Source organism: Helianthus annuus, chromosome 3 (genome assembly GCF_002127325.2).
Source record: "Helianthus annuus cultivar XRQ/B chromosome 3, HanXRQr2.0-SUNRISE, whole genome shotgun sequence".
NCBI classification, from domain to species: Eukaryota; Viridiplantae; Streptophyta; class Magnoliopsida; order Asterales; family Asteraceae; genus Helianthus; species Helianthus annuus.
In genome coordinates this window covers 2,000,713-2,022,765 of record NC_035435.2, presented here as the reverse complement: position 1 = coordinate 2,022,765, position 22,053 = coordinate 2,000,713, and the positions used below count along the sequence as shown (strand labels likewise).

Below are 22,053 nucleotides of genomic sequence, written 5' to 3'. Positions count from 1 at the left end.
AATCAAGAAAATAGACTTTTTTTTTTTTTTTTTTTTTTTTGCAAATGATGTAAATAGCATTGGGATGTCAAATTAAATTGTTATTGCTTGGTTTTTAATATAAAGTATAGAACAAGCTTTTTGGACCACGTTGTGGTCATCACTTAGTGTCTCTCTTTCGATATGTAAATTGTCGTTAAAAACGTTTATGAATCCTATAAAAATACTTATTATACTTTGGAAATTTTTAGGATATTAATTTTATTATAAAAGTAATTAACAAAATACTGACATCATAGACACTACAACTTTCTATATAATATTTTTATTTTTAACTACAAAACTTCTAAATAAAGATTTTATTTTTAACTACAAAACTTCTATATAAAGATATAAAACCGGATAAATGGTATATCTATAAGGCTAACTGGCTAAGACCACACGGTATGAAGGGACTTGAAATTTGGGTGTTATTCGACATGTGGAGGCCACGTCAACGTGCGTCAGAAAAATAGTGAGGTGGAAAAAAAGAGGTGTGGGAAGGGGCGTGGAAAGGTGGCATTACGTGGCACATGCTTTTTATTATTAATTTATATTTAAAAATTACATAAAATCTATTAAATTTAAATAAAAACCAATTAGTACTAATTAATCATATAACTTAAAAATTAAAAACATTACATAACTAAAAAATTAAAGACATGACATAACGTTAAAGTCACGCCCGTACACGTTATGGAATTCGACTAGAGGGACTTGGATGATGTCGACTTCGTTTAGCTCACCATTGTTGTTGTCAATCATCCGAAAACGTGAATAAAGTGCATCCTTAGATCGGATGGCCTCACCCCTACGCGTACAAAGTTCTTGATAAACTCGTTCCCAAAATGAAGACGTGCGTAACAGAGGCCCTTGGTTGTTCACCACCACGACCCATGATTCGCATAAGGTGATGTTCTTTTCTAGGATCCATGGAATAACCGGCATTGTAATAAGATGAAAGTTGAGATTTTTATAAGAGAGTGTTGAGAGTTATATAAAAAGTTGAGATTTTTTGAGAGTGTAATGGTGTATTTATATATAAAAAGATTGAAAAAGTTTTAAAATTTGTTTTTTTACTAGTCGTTGGGTAAAACGGCTACTTCCACGGTTCAATGAAAAGATGATACATATGCACACTTATTAACTCAACGCCGGTGGAATTCTCCAAGCCCATAACTCAACGCCGTGGAAACGACAGGTGGGGTGTGGTGTGTGCGGCGTGGAAAGACATAAACGTCGCTGATTCACACCCACACCATGTGGTCTAAGGGTTATGGGGGGCATGAGATGGGTCATGGATTGCCACCTAGGATGATGGATGATGTGCTACACACCCCTTTAGGGAACCACTATGGTTGGCATGGATTAAACCATAGCAACCATGCACCTCCCTTTTCTTAATTAGTTAAATATATATGATGATGGATTTGGTGGATGAAAGTGGTGTAACGAGGGTAATGATGGTCTTGAGGGTCATGACCCAACCTAAAAACACCAAAAGAAAGAAACTTATTCGTCAATATTTATAAAAATTGAAATGTTTCTTATTCTCACGCTTTTAATAAGGGTTAAAGTACTCCAATATGGACCAAAGACCTTTCCTACTTTCCTTTTCATTTCTTTGTTCCCTTTTCCGTGGCTTTTTTATAACTCGTTTATTTTGTTTGATAAGTCTTTTAATGATTTCATTTGCCACAAAGTCACGACAAACCAAACTATATGTGGTGGTGGTCACGGAGAATGTGATTTGTGTGGTAAGTTTAACGGTGTACCCATGAATTATTTTCTGGAAGGGTGTGAACGAGGACTGCAACCAACTTTTTCAATGGACGTGATCAGGATTTTTCCTTATAAAATATATTGAAACTTTTTGTTCAAGGGTGCGTCTGTCCACCCACCACAACACCTAAGTCCGCCCCTGACTATGTGATGGTCTCGACTCGAGAGGAGCGGAAGTTTCAAGCCACATTGTGAAGGTAGACTGTTAAAATATCATGGTATTTTAGTTATCATTCAACTTGGGCTTTAAACCTGTATTATGGGCCTTATAAGCAGGCTTGTTTTATTATCACATGTGGGCTTATGTTATGGTTAAGTTGTTCAGGTTGTTGGAAGTTGTTACGTCAAGTTGAGGGGGCTAAGTGTTATTTTTGGAGGACTGCGATCATCTTTGGCTTATCTTGTGGACTGAAGTGTAAATTGGTCAATGGTGATATAAAAGAGGTTAGTAGTTCTAGATATTTCATCAGTTACATTTGTTCACTCTCAATTTCTCTCTGTAACATCTAGGGTTTGTACGAAGCAGATCTAGTGATTTCTCTCGTTGTTGTTGAGAGATTGTTGCTGCTTCTTGGTAGATGATCATCTGTTGATGATCATCAGTTTGTACTGTATATTTCTGTATCGTTTTGTACTGTTGTTGATCTTACTTTTGTAAGATCTCTTTGGGAAATTGGGGGGTAAAGCTTTGGGTTGGTTTAATAAGAGATTTGTCACTTGTTTGTCGCTATTTTACCTTTGTTTTTGGTGTTTGTGATTGAATCATCTTTATACCATAGTTTTAACATGGTATCAGAGCCTTCGAGCTCCTGTTGATGATTTGTTTTGTATATCCGCCGCGGTTGATATTGTATTTTCTGATTAGTTGTTTGTTTTTTGTCTAGGGTTTCTGTGCTCGGAAACTTCTGTTGATAACAGATCTCGTTAGATCTGGTTGTTCCTGGTGGTGTTGATCGAAACCCTAGCTTAGGGTTGACTGATTGTTGGTCCTCTTGATCAAGACTTCTGTGTTGGTCTCTGAATCCTTAGAAGATTCAGGGCAAACTAACCGGAAGTAGGGCTGGCATATCGTGTATACCCGTACACGATAAGACACGACACGATAAGACACGATACACGAAATCTGATACATGAACACGACACGATAACTTATCGTGTCCTTTTTTTCAAACACGAACACGACACGATATACACGAAAATTACCTGTTAATACCTGTTAACATGACTTTTCGACTGTTATACACGAAAATTACATGTTAATACCTGTTAACACGAACAAAAACATGAACACGGCATGCTATCTGAGAGTTACGGAGGGAGTTTAGGGTTTTATTTTTTTTTTGAATTGAATGAGGAATGAAAATAGAAAGGAATTAAGGAACCCACATGCACATGGCTGATGAGTTTTATTTAATTTAATTTCTTATCGTGTACTAACGGGTATTAACAGGTAAACAGGTATTTAACCTGTTTATACACGAAAATTAACAGGTAATATCGTGTCTACCTGTTTGGTACACGATACCTGTTAAGGCCATACACGATACCTGTTAACTTCGTGTAGGTTCGTGTCGTGTATTCGTGTATTCGTGTAAAATTGTCGGCCCTAACCGGAAGGGTTATCTCGTGGTCTTCTTTTTATCAGATCCTGTAGCTCTTGAAAACTACAGATCTGGTACTTGTCGAAGATATTTGCACCCGCTGTAAGATCGTTCTAATCTCTCTGTTTTTGATTCTGTTGTTGGATTAGTTGAAGTCGGGGTAGTGAGGACCGGCACTTGTATTTGTTCTGTGTTTGTTATTGGTTACCTAGGGTTAGAGTGGCTCCTGAGTAAAGGCTTGTCCAGGCACCTCTGAGTGATGAACCTGGAATCTGGTCCCTGACTCAGCTTCGCCCTTTGTTGTTTGATATTCTGTGCATTTGTTCTTTGCTGTCTGGTTGATTATCTATATTTGCTGTTATGATTGTCTGTTGCTTGTTTGCATTATGACTGGTGGTGAGGGAACTTTTGTTACTCTCATCAGTAAGTTGGACATAGGAGACCCTCTTTATTTGCATCCCAGTGACTCAAGTGCCCTGACCATAGTTAGTATAAAACTAAAAGGCACTGGGAATTATTCTGTGTGGTCCAGTGCAATGAAACTTGCACTGGAAGCTAAAAACAAGGTTGGATTTATTAATGGTAAATGTGAAAAACCTAAAGATAATGAGGTTCTAGCTGCTCAATGGGATAGATGTAATTCTGTGGTGTTAACTTGGTTACTGAATTCTGTTTCAGAAGAATTGTTTTTAGGGCAGGTTTTTTCCAAACTTGCTTCTGAATTTTGGACAGATCTGAAAGAGACTTATGATAAGGTAGATGGTTCTGTTGTCTATGACTTATATAAAAGGATAAACTGTATTTCTCAAAATGGTAGTTCTGTGGCTGAGTATTATAATAGATTGACAACTATGTGGAAGCAGTTTGATGCAATGGTGCATCTGCCTTCATGTTCTTGTCAAGCAGCCAAAGACTACAATGATTTTTCTACATTAATCAAGTTAATGCAATTCCTCATGGGCCTTGATGGTGTTTATCAACCTGTGAGGACAAATTTGTTGACAAGAGAACCATTTCCCTCTGTTAAGGCTGCATATGCTTTGATTTCTAGAGAAGAGTCACATAGACTCTCTAGTAGTGGATCTAAGAGTCAGTCTGTTTCATTTGTGGCTAAGTCAAATCAGTCTAATCAGAATGTTGATTCAAGAAGAAGAAACAACTTTAGGGGTCCAAATTCTAGTCTAAAATGTACGAATTGTAACATGATTGGTCATACTGTTGATCGTTGTTTTGAGCTGATTGGTTATCCTCCTGGTATGAGGAAAAGGTCTGGTGGGTCCTTGGGTAGGAGTAATAGTGGTAATAATACAAATAGGTCTAATGTGGTCTCTAGTTCTGCTGTTTCTGCTTTGCCATTTACTCCTGAACAGATTGCAAAGCTGATGAGTTTAGTTGGTGATAAACCTGAGGGAGATCAGGGGAAATCTAATATGGGAGGTATGTCATCGTGTGTTTATGGTTTTGTTAGCTGTTCTAGTAATGTTAGGTTTAGTCATAACTGTAATTGGGTTGTTGATTCTGGTGCAAATCAACATATGATTAAAAGTGATATAGACATGTTTAATTGCATAGATGTTTCTGAATGTGGTTTAAAGGTTGGTCATCCTAATGGGACGAGTGTAAGTGTTTTAAAATTGGAGAAGTTAGGTTGATTAATAATGTTGTTTTAAAAGATGTGTTTTATGTCCCAGAATACAGTGTTAATTTGTTGTCTGTTTATAAATTAGCTAAAGATAATAACATTTCTGTGTTGTTTAATGAAAATAATTGTATGCTTCAGGATTTGAAGTCAAAGAAAATCCTGGTGATTGGTAGACAAGAAAATGGGCTGTATTTTGTAGGGAAAGATGGTAATGTTGCAAATATATGTTTTAATAGTGTTGTTAGGTCAAATTTGTGGCACAGTAGGTTAGGACACCCTGCTGATCAGGTTCTGGCTGTGTTAAAAGATGATTTAGGTGTGCAATCTGTTGAACATGGTCCATGTGAAATTTGTCATAGATCTAAACAAGTTAGAGTTCCTTTTCCTTTGAGTGAACATAAGTCTAAGGAAGTAGGTGATCTAATTCACTTAGACTTATGGGGTCCATACAAAGTTTCTAGTTATGAAGGGTTTAAATATTTTTTAACTGTGGTTGATGATTATTCAAGGGCTGTTTGGTGTTATCTCTTAAAAAATAAAATGGAAGTTTTTGAAAACTTGAAAGACTTTTATGAATTGATTCATACTCAATTTAAAAAGAGAGTTAAGATCTTTAGAAGTGATAACGGCACAGAATTTGTTAATAATCAAATGTCATTGTTTTGTAAGTCGAAAGGTGTTATACATCAAACTTCTTGTTCATATACCCCACAGCAAAATGGGGTAGTTGAACGGAAGCACAGACATCTTTTGAATATAGCCAGAGCATTGATGTTTCAGGGTGGTCTACCACTGAGGTTTTGGAGTGACTGTGTGCTAACTGCTGTGTATATAATTAACAGGCTGCCATCATTTGTGTTAAGTGGAAAAAGTCCTTATGAGGTTATGTTTAAGTTTAAACCCTCTCTATCTCATCTTAGGAATTTTGGGTGTCTTTGTTTTAGTACCATCTTAAATGAATCTGATAAATTTGCTTATCATGCTGATAAGTGTGTTTTGATAGGATATTCTAATGTAAAAAAGGGATATAAGTTGTGGAGTTTAGATGAAAAAAAGATTTTTTATTCCAGAGATGTAAAGTTTTATGAACATGTATATCCTTTTAAGTCAAAACAAATTGATGATAATGAGAAAATGGATGACAATTTAAATCTGATAAACTTTTTTGATGAAACAAATACACCTAAAATTTCATTAAGTCCCAATGATGAAGAGGGTACTTCTGATTCTCATGATACAATCAGTGATGATCAGCAGCCGAGTCCCTCTACGTCCGCCTCTCCTGATCTAGGTGACATGGGTCAAAACTTAGGGTCTAGTGTAGAAGGTAGTAGTGGGGAGGAGTCTGGCAGGGCAGAGGACACTGATGTGTCAGGTGTTTAGATCAACCCATCTGAGCGAAGTCTAGAAGGTCTTAGAAAATCTTCTAGAGTTACGTCTGTTCCAAAACGATTTCAAGATTTTGTTCTTAATAGTTCTGTGAAGTATGATATAAATAAGGTTGTTAACTATTCGTGTTTGACTGATGATTCTATGTGCTTTATTAGTAGTTTGAATAAGTCTACCGAGCCGAATAGTTTTAGTGAAGCTTCAAAAGACCCTAAGTGGGTTGAAGCTATGAATTTGGAAATGGAAGCTTTACTTAGAAACCAAACCTGGGTTGTTGTTGATTTACCTGCTAATAGAAAGCCTATAGGATGTAAATGGATTTTTAAAATAAAGTATAAGGCTAATGGAGCAATAGAGAGGTATAAAGCCAGGTTGGTTGCTAAGGGTTATAACCAACGGGAAGGTTTGGATTTTGGGGAAACTTTTTCACCGGTTGTGAAAATGGTGACTGTTAGGTGCATAATAAGTCTTTCCATTCAAAATGGTTGGACATTGTATCAACTTGACGTTAATAATGCGTTCTTGTATGGGTCCATAACTGAAGACGTTTATATGACACTTCCCAAGGGTTATTATTCTAAAAATGATAAAAAGTATGCAAATTAGTTAAGTCTTTGTATGGGCTAAAACAGGCCCCTAGAAAGTGGAATGAGAAGTTGACCGATGTTTTAGTTGGTGTTGGTTTTGTTCAAAGTCAATGTGATCATTCGTTGTATGTTCTGAATAGAAATTCTGTGTTTGTAGCTTTGTTGGTATATGTAGATGATATTGTAATAACAGGGAATAACATTATTGAAATTGATAGGATAAAAGGGCTTCTAAGCGAAAGTTTTCAAATTAAGGACTTGGGTGTCCTAAAGTATTTTCTTGGTTTAGAAGTTGTCTATGATAAATCAGGGATTTGCTTAAATCAACGTAAGTATTGCTTGGATCTTTTATCCGAGTTTGGTTATCTCGGCTGTAAACCTGTTAATACTCCTATTGAATTGAGTCATGTGGTTAATAATAAAATAAGTGATGGTAAGGAAGAACTGGTTGACATTACAAATTACCAAAAGCTGATAGGAAAACTTATCTACTTGTCATTAACTCGGCCTGATATATGCTATGCAGTTCAATTTCTTAGTCAGTACATGCATAAACCTTGTGTTTCTCATCTCAAAGTAGCCCTAAGGCTATTGAGATACCTGAAGTTATGTCCTGGAAAGGGTCTGTCATTCAGGAAAAGTGATAGTTTTGAGTTAACCTGTTTTGCTGACTCTGACTGGGGTAAGTGTCTTAGTACTAGAAAATCCATCACTGGATATTGTATTTTTCTGGGTCAAGATTTGATTTCCTGGAAAAGTAAAAAGCAAAGTACTGTCTCCAGGTCATCTGGAGAGGCTGAGTACAGGGCTATGTGTTCAGCCACGTGTGAACTTGTTTGGGTTGTGAATTTGTTGAGTGAACTTAGTGTTAATTGTAAAGTTCCTGTAAGGTTGTATTGTGATAGCAGTGCAGCTATATCCATTGCTGCAAATCCAGTTTTTCATGAGAGAACGAAGCATTTTGAGCTGGACCTATATTTTCTTAGGGAAAAAATTGCTTCGGGCTTTATTCAAACTGTAAAGGTTGACTCTGAGAGTCAACTTGCAGATGTTTTTACAAAAGGTTTGAGTGCAGGTATGCATGAGATATTTTGTGAAAAATTGGGTCTTGTAAATGTGTTTAAAGCCGTTTGAATGAAGGGGGATGTTAAAATATCATGGTATTTTAGTTATCATTCAACTTGGGCTTTAAACCTGTATTGTGGGCCTTATAAGCAGGCTTGTTTTATTATCACATGTGGGCTTATGTTATGGTTAAGTTGTTCAGGTTGTTGGAAGTTGTTACGTCAAGTTGAGGGGGCTAAGTGTTATTTTTGGAGGACTGCGATCATCTTTGGCTTATCTTGTGGACTGAAGTGTAAATTGGTCAATGGTGATATAAAAGAGCTCAGTAGTTCTAGATATTTCATCAGTTACATTTGTTCACTCTCAATTTCTCTCTGTAACATCTAGGGTTTGTACGAAGCAGATCTAGTGATTTCTCTCGTTGTTGTTGAGAGATTGTTGCTGCTTCTTGGTAGATGATCATCTGTTGATGATCATCAGTTTGTACTGTATATTTCTGTATCGTTCTGTACTGTTGTTGATCTTACTTTTGTAAGATCTCTTTGGGAAATTGGGGGGTAAAGCTTTGGGTTGATTTAATAAGAGATATGTCACTTGTTTTGTCGCTATTTTACCTTTGTTTTTGGTGTTTGTGATTGAATCATCTTTATACCATAGTTTTAACATAGACAATATTTCGAGAGAGAGGTTACGATATTATAATACCCAAAGGAAGATCTTAGAGCCAAACATACAATGATGACTCATATAATCATCGTGTTTAGGTTTCATAGCTAACTCATATAATAAATATGCCTGACACAAATTTATAATCACCGTGTTTAGGTTTCATAGCTTTTTTTTGGAAGGAGTGGATCAACCTGTTACCTTGGCCGTCTCTAAGCGTACCCGCTCAGATTCGAATCCGCCGGCCCGCAATGCGGTACCTCCCAGTCGGTCTGGCCTAAGCCCCGTGCAAGAACCCTACTGGCCCAGAATCGCACTCATGACCTGTGGGTAAACCTTTACATCTCTTACCAGCTGAGCTGATAGTCATTCATAGCTAAATCATATATGTCATGTTTGTGTTGACATATTAGACTTGTAAAAATTAAATAAGTTAAGAGTAATATATTTAATCCATTTAATTAAACATTTCTCCGTTTAGTTAAAGACATGCCAACTTATTCAACACTTTAAAATTTGATTGTAACCTATTCACCACCCACCATCCTATTTGATACATTTAAATATACACAAATATACATCGTAAACATTAAGGTTTATATAAGTTTAAAAATATATCCTAGTTTAAGTTATATATCTAATTTATTTACATTTTGTTATAGTCGAAACTAACTAAATTTTCCCTATAAAAATAACACACCTTATAATTTATAACCAATATTCTCCATAAAGAAACAACTTTAATATAAATGAAATGAAAAAGAAAATATAGTTATAATAATCATAATAATAATAGTCATTATTATTATTATTATATTAAAACCATAAAAGTATTAAAAGGACTATATACTATTATAATATGATAATTACTATTCATTGGCTTTCATTAAAAGTTGCAGAAAATTAACAAAAAAGTTGCACGATACCGTTGTTGTTCGTACGGTACTCATGATCAGAGATAAGCAAATGGTACCGGGTAGAAGTACCGAATTTCCCGAACTAAAAGATTTTCAAAATCATTTCGGTACCGACTTTTGGTGTTTTCTGTAGAAGGCTGGTGCCGGTTTTTACCTTCGTGTATCGATAACTGTACCAGGCTGGTGACGGTTTTTACCTTCATGTACCGGTAACGAACCGGACCATACATGTATTTTCGACAGAAGTACCAGTTGACACAAAGCTTATTCAACTTAAAAAGTAAGGAAATAATATATTACTGTAATACTAAAAAAATTTACTGTTCAAAACGTTGGAAATTTAATATAAGGATAATTTACTGTTCAAAACGTTGGAAATTTAATATAAGGATAATGGGTTAAATGCATTTTGCTCGGGTTACACGATTGTAAGTGTATTAAGATTAAGATTGATGTTATTGACACGAATAATATATGAGTCATGTTCGGGTTTGGTAATTCAACCCATTAACCCAAAGCTATTCAATCTAACACAGTTGACAGGCCCTTCCAAAATGACATGTTGAATGACAAACTATAGCTTTGTTAAGATCATGTGTAGTGGTAAGTTGGTATAATGCCCTCACCATGGGGCATTATCCGACACGTGCCATCCTAATCACACTTGGGCATTATAGCAAAAAGTGACATAGTGGGGCATTATGCCAATAACCCCCATTCAATCATTTCACAATTAATTTTTTTTAACTTAAATACTTCATTAATTTAAAAAAATTACATTACTTGAAATTAAAAAAAAAAACTGAAAAAAAAAACAGAACATAAAAAAAACAGAAAAAAAAAACCGAAAAAATAAAATAAAGTTAAAAAAAATAACATGCTCTAGAGTCCATATTTTTCTCTAATTTTTTGGCGACGCATTTGCGCAAGGATCAACGCATCGCCTTGTAGGTGGTCGATAGGTTTGGACAAAAACTCAATATCCTTTTCCATTTGCCTCGCCTCTTGCATCTCGTTAAACTTTTTGGTTTCGGCCACTCGTTCCTTCATAATCTCATAACGTTGGTGGCCGAGGTCGCGAATGTCTTGGAGACGACGGTTCATCTCCTCGAAATCTTCCTTTAACTCGAGATCGGAAGACGACTCGACCGTTTTTTTCCCGGTTCCCTTTTTTCCACCGGTGGTTCGGACCAACTCTTCTTGAATTCCCTCGTCAACGTCTACCGCCTCATTTAAATCAACATTGCGGGCATCCGATGTCGGAGTTGACGGGTCAACGGAGGATAATGTTTTTGACCTTTTAGCTCGACGTCTACTACTAGACGTCATTGGATTAACTAGCGCCCACTTTGGACTTTTTCATAGTAGCTCCCAACACTTATAGTACGTGAAAGGGCATTTCGTCCTCTCGAACTCCTCCAAAATCCTCGTTAAAACCCCGACGTCACTTTCACCGCTCGGGCGAGTATCGTAGTTACGTTGGTAGACTTCTTGGAATGCATGACACTTGTTGTTGATGTCGGTCCATTTGCTAGAAATGGAATCTTTATCCCGATGTTCGCCTTGACCCCACATGCTAAAAAAGAGTGCACGAACCCTATCCCAAAAAACGGGGCCCCTTTGAAAGTTTGCTACAAATTAAAAAAAAATTATAAGTTGTATGTTAAAAATTAAAGTAACAAAATAAGTAAAATAATATATATATATATATATATATATATATATATATATATAATAGTTACCGGTATCTTCGTCCTCCGAAATGTCGAGCAAACCCGAGTCAACATGAATTCCTCTTCCTTCGTCCATTTAATGATATTTTTTGTACGCCGAGGTGCGTCTTTTTCCTTCTTCTTATGCGACCTTTTGCCGCGTTTCGATTTATCTTGCATCGGTTCCAGTTCGGGTTGCGTCTTCGGCACGACATCGACATCGGGTTCGGGTTTGGGTTGTGACGGTTGAGACCCGCCGGCTTGACCATAGCCGAAAGGGGGAGGCACAAACGGAGTGGCGCCACTCAAGTAAGCCGCGTACGTTAAAAAGCTCGGGTCCATGTCTTGAAGGTTATACGGGTTTTGCGGTTGGGTTGTGTTCGGGTTCGTGGGTCTTGCGGGGACACCAAAAGGGGGTCGGTATGGATGCATGATTGTATAAAAAAGTAGGAGAAAGTGGGTGTTTTTTTTATAAAAAATAGAAGAAAGTAGGATAAAGTGGTTGTTGTTGTATAAAAAATATGATAAATGGGTGGATATATATAGTGGGGTAATTTATTAAATTAAAAAAAAAAATAAACAACTTTTGACCGTTTGCCAACGGTCCATTTTCTCGATCCCTTCAAAATTACAGCGTTTTAATTAAAACGCCAAGTTCATTTTTTTTGAAAAAAAACGCCCGGTACGCCCCACGTAATGATGGCCGGGGCGTTTTGCAGCGTTATTTTTGAAAAAAATATTAAAAAAACGCCCCACTACGGACGATCTAAAGTCTAATAGTTACAGGCCAAGAAACTTTTCTTTACTGGTGACTATTTTAGTTTTCAGATGTTCGAGAAATACCACAATTTAAGTAATGTATGCTTTAGTATGAAAAAACATATAGAAAATATGCCACGATCCAACCAATGCTAAAAATATAAAACAGCTTTAAAAACTTTTTTTTTAATTAGATTTATCGAAGTCAAACTACAATATAGCATTTAATTTGTTAACCGAGTTAAATGGCTCGGGTCACTCGGAGAAACGCACAACCAAACCACATTTAGTTAACGGGAGTTTGTTTTATCCACACTGAAATATATTAACTTTAATTCTCTAATAGCAATTTCAATTGTGAATTGTTCTTATTCTCCCTTGATTCATATATTATTTTAATTTTATATTAAGATTGTATTATTGTTTTATTATACATATATTATTTTTAGTGTTAAAACCTCCGCGTTTTGACACGTAATTAATAACATGCTTATTTTTTTATCGGCAATTCGATGTGATTTGTTTGGTACAGCTAAAACTGGTGTACGATCATGATTTGTTTAAATTTCGACCTACTTTTGCGTCGTTACGTTTCAATGTTCAGAGCCGAACCGCATCTACAATGAATCGAACACATGTAAATATTATTTTGGTTAATGTTACTACTTTTTTTGTTTCTTAATCCTTGGTCATAATCTGCATACCGACCGAACTCTTACCGTGTCTCCGCCGCAACGCCGATTACATTAAAGCATGCATGATCCACATTAACCCTTCAATACACCATGCAATAAATTTAATTTTCTTTTTTTATTCAACCTATTATAATTAAAGCTAAGTTTTAACCCTCGACGTTTTACTTAACCGTATTGCTTGTTTATTCTTAGTGTTGTTTAGATTAAAGTCTAAGTGGTCTAATATTAATTCATCGATATACCAGATAACAAATACATCCTCACCAACATCCTTCTATGACCCCGCCGCAAAGCGTGGGCTCAGATACTAGTTGTATACAAAATGAATGCATACAAAAGGATTGCAATTATAAAGCTAAATATGAATTTTTCCACCCAAGATTCTTGAGAGAGAGGAGACATACTTAGTGGATGGAGAAGATCTGCAATATATGTTTTTGTTTGATTAATAATGATGGTGGAAAGTGGACATATGAAATTACCAAACAAAACAATGCTTGGACTTTGGAGAAAGAGGGCATTTTTGAAGGAGAAGTTCGAATGTAATATTCAAAATGATGCATCTTAGGCAATTTTTTTAGATATTAGAGGGTCTATTTAAACGGGGTCTTAAACATGAAATTCAAACATAAAAATATGCAAATGGTTTTTAGTAAGGGAGTTAATTGGCCGCATTCGCGGCTTGGTCCTTCGAACAAATGAAGTCAAAGACCAAAGGTCTATGAAAGCTGTTGAGACAAATGAATCTGAACATGACACGAGTTTTTTGGATATTGATACGACCCATTAACACAAAAAAAATATATTTTATTCTATTTTATTTTATTATTTTATGTTTGCATATTATCACTCTAAAAGCATATTTACCAACAAAAATATTAATATACTTGAAATAATTATGTATGAACTATAAAATTGATAATCATTTCCCTTTTATGTTTAAATCTTTGACATAAAATGTACAACAAGCTTAAGTTATCATATAAAACACTACGTTATAGACCCGCGTATTACACAGGCTATATATATATATATATATATATATATATATATATATATATATATATATATATATAGGGGAAATATAAATCGAAAACCCATGTGAGTTGAGAAAACCCAAATAAACCCTATGTAACATTTTTATTTTTTTCTAAAAAAAATAAGGAATGTAACATAAATGTACACGGACCTATTTATGAAAAAAAATGAAAAAAACGCTTACTATTTTTTAAAAAAATGTTGAAAATTTGTATGTTACATTTTTTTGGACATATATATTATGTAACCTGAAATTTTGTAACATTTTTTTAAAAAAAACTACTTGGTGTTTTTTTGTGTTTCTTTTTTAAAATTGTTCAAATATATGTATATTACATTTCCTATTTTTTTAGAAATGTTTCTTGAGTTTACATGGGTTTTTTACAAAGGTTTTCTGAGTTTTCTCAACTCAAGTGGGTTTTCGATTTATCCTTCCCCTATCTATACTATATTATAATACATGAGGGAAGGATTCCCAAAAGTTAAGAACTTCTTCCCCCATTATTTATAAATAAACCCCTAGAATGAGGGTAAAGTGGTCTTTTAAACCATAATTATTTTTTAGTCCCTCAATCTATTACATTTAAATCCTTGACATTTAACATAATTATGGGTAATTAGTTACACTTCCTCCCCCCTCTTTAATTTTTTAATGTATTCCTGTGATATCTTACAACCCGTAATGTTTTAAAAAAATCCGAAGGTACCATGACGATCGGCACATTTTTTTAAACGTTTTGATAGTTGTCTTTTTTAGTTTCGCCGTGCATTCATAAAGTACAAATAGCCGATGCGTAAATGTACAATTGATTAAAGCCAACATTTGTTTTCTACCCAAGCCAGCTTTGACCATTACCTAGCTACCATACATTAACATTTGTTTTTTACCCAAGTTTTTTATTTTGAACGACATTAATAAACTAAAATATTCCCTAATTTTACTTGTACAGAGTCAGTTTGTTGTGGCATGTTTAATATAGTAAGTATAGATAAAACTCACAACAAACTTTCTATTAAAGATGCCACAACAAACTAAACAGGATATGTGCATCTTATTTTAAAAACTTAAAACTCACAACAAACTTCCTAAATAAATGGATGACCAATCTAAAACTAAACCCTAATGGACTATTATAAATACATAGCAAACACTTACAATTCTACATTTCTATTGCTAAACAGATTTAAAATATGGAGCCAGTTCTGAATTCACTTGATGCGAAAAAACAAGCATGCGATATTGAAAAATCTAAGGTCGGTTCTATGATAAATTTTGTAATATCGCAATAATGAATAATTGTTTTCTTTTATTTACTTTTATGTGAATACTAACTTATTTGATTTTTCAGATTCAACACACCAATTTAAACACCCCAGTTGTCGAACAAGCTTTTGTTAGTTTTTAAGTAATATTTTCGCTTATAATATTTCATATTAACAAGTTCGTTATATTATTATTTGGTGTTTTATTGTAGGATGATGGTGATAATAGTGTTGAAATTATTTCTTATGGTGCAATGTTCAGTCCATACAAGTCTAAGCTTCAACGTCAATTTAGTGAAGAGGTAATTTTAAAATTTATTTAATATTTTTTAAATTTTTTTATTCTATATTTGTTCTTTTTTTAAATTTATTTAATCATTTTTTAACTTTTTTATTAAATTTTTGTTTCTTAAGGATCGGAAGTATGAGAATCAAAAGAAAAGATCTAAGAGACTCTCTGAATGGAAATGGGTCGAGGTTATAAATTTAGATGATTCTGAGGACGATGAGAAAGAAGATGAATTAGATGATACTGCTGATTCGAGCACAAACAAGAAAAACGGATCAAAAAAGTAGAGATTTTAGATGAAATATATCAAGTGTTTTTATGTTTTTTTTCATTTTCAGTTGTTTTTGTTTGATATAGACTATCCCGTGAATAATAAAGTTTATTTTATATTTGAAGTTTATGTTTTGTGTTATTTTATTGCACTTATAATTTACATCTCGATTGAACTAATATACTTTAGTACTTAATCATGTTCGTATTATATAATTTACATGTTCGTACTTGATCATTTCCAAAGAGATAAATTCGATTACCAAGAATGGCCAAAACATGAAAACTACCTCTTGGTTTGGAGTAAATTCAAGATTGTATTTACAAAGCATACTAAACTTATTCAATTTAACAGTCATGTTTCACGAGGATTTCGTATATATCCATTAGTGCCTTCTATAAAAAAAATTGTTGGACGACACGAGATATGAAAAAATAATTATATAATATTATAGATTTTTCGAATAATTTGTATTTCTTAAATAAAAAGATAAAGTTAATAAAGATATAAACTTTCACATCCTATTTTTTTTTATAAAAACGGTTTTATAAAAATATGTTTTTTTAAATAGTTATAAAAATGAAATTTAACATTCGTTAAAGGTGTTTAAAACGTACCTACAAGTCACCTACTATTTTTTACTTTTTACTTTTTCAAAAACGAAAATTTTAAAATTAAATTTTATTGGATGAGTATGATGTGGATATTTAAAAAAGTTATGGACTTTAAACAATAAAATTATAAACTTTATCATTTAACCAACAAAATAAACTTACTTTATAACGATAGCAACTTATTTTTTATTTTTTTTCATTTGTTTAGTATTTTTTATTAACAAACGAATCTTTACATGTTTAAAACAGTTTTTCTATACTTTATTTATTATTAATTTTTATAAAAAAACAAAACTTTGATATTTAGTAGATAGAAGATAAACTATGTTCCAAAATTTTAGAAATTATTTAATACTAATTTACGGATTAGTAGATAGATAGTAAACTATATCCCAAAATTTTAGGAATTATTTAATACCAATTTACGATATTTAGTAGATAAATAGTAAACTATGTCCCAAAATTTTAGGAATTATAAGTAAACTAATAAAAAATAATTATTGCAGTTATTCTTGGATATTAATCTAATAATTTGCATTTTTTAATTAAAAAGTAATAAAGTAATAAACTTTAAAGCTAAACTAAAAAACTGAACCAACTATGATATAAAGTTAATAAAAAAGAATTATTTTATAAACATTTTTATAACAAGTAATATAAATAAAATACTCCAGAAATTTACAATCTTTACTAGATAAATTCTAAACTGGGTTCCAAATTTTTAGGAATTATAAGTTCAACTATATTGTTATAGATAATATTAGTCAGTTCTAAAATAATTATTTACCAACTTGACTAGATACATAGTAGTAGATTGTGTTGCATATTTTTAGGGATTATTAGTTAAAAGTAGACTCATATAGATAAGATTAACTAGGAACTAAAAATTTGAACTTAGTATGATATAAAGTTAATAAAGATATAAACTCTTATCATCCTATTTTTTATAAAAACAGTTTATGAAATCTTATAAAAATATAAATTTTTTATATTTGTAAAACCCGAAATTTAACAATTTAAGTTAAAGCTCTAAAACGTACTTACGAGTCAAATACTATTTTTTATTTTTATAAAAACGAAAATTTTAAACTTAAATTTTATTGGATGAGTACTATGTGGATATTTATAAAAAGTTATGAACTTTAAAGAATAAAATTATACTTTATAATTTAACCAATAAAATAAACAAACTTTACAATTATAACAACTTATCTTTTATTTTTTGTCTTTTGATTATTAATTTTTATACAAAAAAAAACAATATTTTTTGTCTTTTGGTTATTATTTTTTATAAAAGAACAAAACTTTTACATATGTGTAAACTTATGACATATGTCCACCACAATAATGTTATCATAAATATTATACGAATAAGAAAACTACCAGAAACGAGTTTTGCAATGCAAAGTGTCGCCCCCGCCGCATCGCGCGGGCACCCTACTAGTATATATATAAGAAGAAACTTTATGTAAGAAGAAAAAAGAAGAAATTTCAACCAATAAAAATGCTTCATTTTACTTCATTTAATATAAGTATTTAATGTTACTATAAGGGTAATATGGTAAACCTACAAAGATCATTAATTAGTAGTATTCCTCTTTAATAGCTAACTACATTAAAAGTTGTAACTTATCTTCAAAATATATATTTTTTCAAAAAAAAAAAAAATTAGAGTGTAGGATAAATTAAAATGTGTAATATGATAAATTTCGGGTTGTGTAGGATAAATTTCAACATGTGTAGGGTAAATTTCGAAAGGTGTAGGGTAACTTTTGATGTGTGTAGTCAAAAAAACATTAGTGTGAAGGATGATAGTTTTTATGAATAATTAATTAGTCAAAGATGATAATAAATGAGATAAATGAAAAACTATTTAATGTTTTACAGTTATACCCTTTGTTCTTTTTCTTCTCAATTAAATTTTCTTCTCAAATGAACCTTCCCCTATATATATATATGTATATTATAATTCTCTAAATGCATCATAGAACTGAAATTATATTTTTTACATATGATAGTGGATATACGATCAATTAGAGTCGTATTTTGTCGAAAAGATTCAATTGAGTAACATGTTTCATTTTTAAAAAACAAAAAAGTGAAATGACCAAATGTGTCAAAAGTATTTGAATGCTATCTTTTTATCAAAAAGAAATCCTATGTCATACTTTTGATAATATGTTTTTGTTAGTCATAAACAATACATCAAACATTACAAAATGTCTATATATAAAAAATAGAATGCACAAAAGTTGTTGAAACGTTGGCCTAACATGACTCGTGTCCTTTGACCCGTAAAAATCACCCGTTTTTATATGAACCCGTTGCAACCGGAAAAGAATGATAAATAATATTCAAACACTTCCCATTAAAAAAGAAACAAAAATCTTATTACAAATATGTGATTGAACTGAGTAGTTCTTAATATTCACCTTAAGCATAAATTATTGTAAAATACAAGAACAAACCGGAAACCGCAACTAATATGTGGAATATGAAAATTATAGATCATATGAAAAAACTTAAGCATAATTATTCATTTTAAAAAGTACTAAAATCATAGGTTTTACATTATAGATAACCGCCTTTTTAAGAAAAGTTGAAGTACTCTTTTAACAAAAGCTTTAAGTGTTTTTAATAGTTTTTACATTATAGATAACCGCCTTTAAAAGAAAAGTTGAAGTACTCTTTTAATAAAAACTTTAAGTGTTTTTTTTTTAATTATCAATCTTGAATTTTAATTAATATTAATATTAATATTAATATTAATATTAATATTAATATTAATATTAATAGCATAATATTATTAATAATAATCATTATTTAGAATTAGATATTTCTTAAATTAAATAATATTATTAATGATTTATATAAGAAAATGCCATATGGCATTGTTGTTTTTTTATTAGATTTAGATATACTTATAAAATTTACTAGTAGGGTGCCCGCGCGATGCGGCGGGGGCGACACTTTTCATTGCAAAACTCGTTTCTGGTAGTTTTCTTATTCGTATAATATTTATGATAACATTATTGTGGTGGATATATGTCATAAGTTTACACATATGTAAAAGTTTTGTTCTTTTATAAAAAATAATAACCAAAAGACAAAAAATATTGTTTTTTTTGTATAAAAATTAATAATCAAAAGACAAAAAATAAAAGATAAGTTGTTATAATTGTAAAGTTTTTTTTATTTTATTGGTTAAATTATAAAGTATAATTTTATTCTTTAAAGTTCATAACTATTTATAAATATCCACATAGTACTCATCCAATAAACTTTAAGTTTAAAATTTTCGTTTTTATAAAAATAAAAAATAGTATTTGACTCGTAAGTACGTTTTAGAGCTTTAACTTAAATTGTTAAATTTCGGGTTTTTACAAATATAAAAAATTTATATTTTTATAAGATTTCATAAACTGTTTTTATAAAAAATAGGATGATAAGAGTTTATATCTTTATTAACTTTATATCATACTAAGTTCAAATTTTTAGTTACTAACTAATCTTATCTATATGAGTCTACTTTTAACTAATAATTCCTAAAAATATGCAACACAATCTACTACTATGTATCTAGTCAAGTTGGTAAATAATTATTTTAGAACTGACTAAAATTATCTATAACAATATAGTTGAACTTATAATTCCTAAAAATTTGGAACCCAGTTTAGAATTTATCTAGTAAAGATTGTAAATTTCTGGAGAATTTTATTTATATTACTTGTTATAAAAATGTTTATAAAATAATTATATTTTATTAACTTTATATCATAGTAAGTTCAGTTTCTTAGTTTAGCTTTAAAGTTTATTACTTTATTACTTTTTAATTAAAAAATGCAAATTATTAGATTAATATCCAAGAATAACTGCAATAATTATTTTTTTATTAGTTGACTTATAATTCCTAAAATTTTGGGACATAGTTTACTATTTATCTACTAAATATCGTAAATTAGTATTAAATAATTCCTAAAATTTTGGGATATAGTTTACTATCTATCTACTAATCCGTAAATTAGTATTAAATAATTCCTAAAATTTTGGAACATAGTTTATCTTCTATCTACTAAATATCAAAGTTTTGTTTTGTTATAAAAATTAATAATAAATAAAGTATAGAAAAACTGTTTTAAACATGTAAAGATTCGTTTGTTAATAAAAAATACTAAACAAATGACAAAAAATAAAAAATAAGTTGCTATCGTTATAAAGTAAGTTTATTTTGTTGGTGAAATGATAAAGTTTATAATTTTATTGTTTAAAGTCCATAACTTTTTTAAATATCCACATCATACTCATCCAATAAACTTTAATTTTAAAATTTTTCGTTTTTGAAGAAGTAAAAAGTAAAAAATAGTAGGTGACTTGTAGGTACGTTTTAAACACCTTTAACTAATGTTAAATTTCATTTTTATAAATATTTAAAAATCATATTTTTATAAAACAGTTTTTATAAAAAAATAGGATGTAAAAGTTTATATCTTTATTAACTTTATCTTTTTATTTAAGAAATACAAATTATTCGAAAAATCTATAATATTATATAATTATTTTTTCATATCTCGTGTCGTCCAACAGTTTTTTTTATAGAAGGCACTAATGGATATATACGAAATCCTCGTGAAACATGACTGTTAAATTGAATAAGTTTAGTGTGCTTTGTAAATACAATCTTGAATTTACTCGAAACCAAGAGGTAGTTTTCATGTTTTGGCCATTCTTGGTAATCAAATTGATCTCTTTGGAAATGATCAAGTACGAACATGTAAATTATATAATACGAACATGATTAAGTACTAAAGTATATTAGTTCAATCGAGATGTAAATTATAAGTGCAATAAAATAACACAAAACATAAACTTCAAATATAAAATAAACTTTATTATTCATGGGATAGTCTATATCAAACAAAAACAACTGAAAATGAAAAAAACATAAAAACACTTGATATATTTCATCTAAAATCTCTACTTTTTTTATCCGTTTTTCTTGTTTGTGCTCGAATCAGCAGTATCATCTAATTCATCTTCTTTCTCATCGTCCTCAGAATCATCTAAATTTATAACCTCGACCCATTTCCATTCAGAGAGTCTCTTAGATCTTTTCTTTTGATTCTCATACTTCCGATCCTTAAAAAACAAAAATTTAATAAAAAAGTTAAAAAATGATTAAATAAATTTAAAAAAAGAACAAATATAGAATTAAAAAATTTAAAAGATTAAATAAATTTTAAAATTACCTCTTCACTAAATTGACGTTGAAGCTTAGACTTGTATGGACTGAACATTGCACCATAAGAAATAATTTCAACACTATTATCACCATCATCCTACAATAAAACACCAAATAATAATATAGCGAACTTGTTAATATGAAAGATTATAAGCGAAAATATTACTTAAAAACTAACAAAAGCTTGTTTCACAACTGTGGTGTTTAACTTGGTGTGTTGAATCTGAAAAATCAGATAAGTTCGTATTCACATAAAAGTAAATAAAAGAAAACAATTATTTATTATTGCGATATAACAAAACTTATCCTAGAACCGACCTTAGATTTTTCAATATCGCATGCTTGTTTTTCGCATCAAGTGAATTCGGAACTGGCTCTATATTTTAAATCTGTTTAGCAATAGAAATGTAGAATTGTGAGTGTTTGCTATGTATTTATAGTAGTCCATTAGGGTTTAGTTTTAGATTGGTCATCCATTTATTTAGGAAGTTTGTTGTGAGTTTTAA

At 31.2% G+C, this 22,053-nt stretch overlaps 1 protein-coding gene and 1 long non-coding RNA gene across 2 annotated transcripts; one reads left to right on the top strand and one right to left on the bottom strand.

Moving 5' to 3' along the window:
- The first annotated feature begins 15,041 nt into the window (after nt 1-15,041).
- LOC110927472 lies at nt 15,042-15,776 on the top strand. Its single transcript, XM_022171085.2, has 3 exons — nt 15,042-15,125; nt 15,347-15,436; nt 15,549-15,776. Exons 1-3 carry the CDS (start codon nt 15,063-15,065, stop codon nt 15,708-15,710), a joined length of 315 nt encoding a protein of 104 aa, XP_022026777.1. The 5' UTR covers nt 15,042-15,062; the 3' UTR covers nt 15,711-15,776.
- Nucleotides 15,777-21,170: 5,394 nt separating this feature from the next.
- On the bottom strand, nt 21,171-21,666 carry LOC110927471. The gene is made up of 2 exons (XR_002585649.2): nt 21,555-21,666; nt 21,171-21,444 (listed from the first exon to the last, which is right to left on the bottom strand). It is a non-coding gene; the product is annotated as an uncharacterized LOC110927471 (long non-coding RNA).
- Nucleotides 21,667-22,053: the final 387 nt, after the last annotated feature.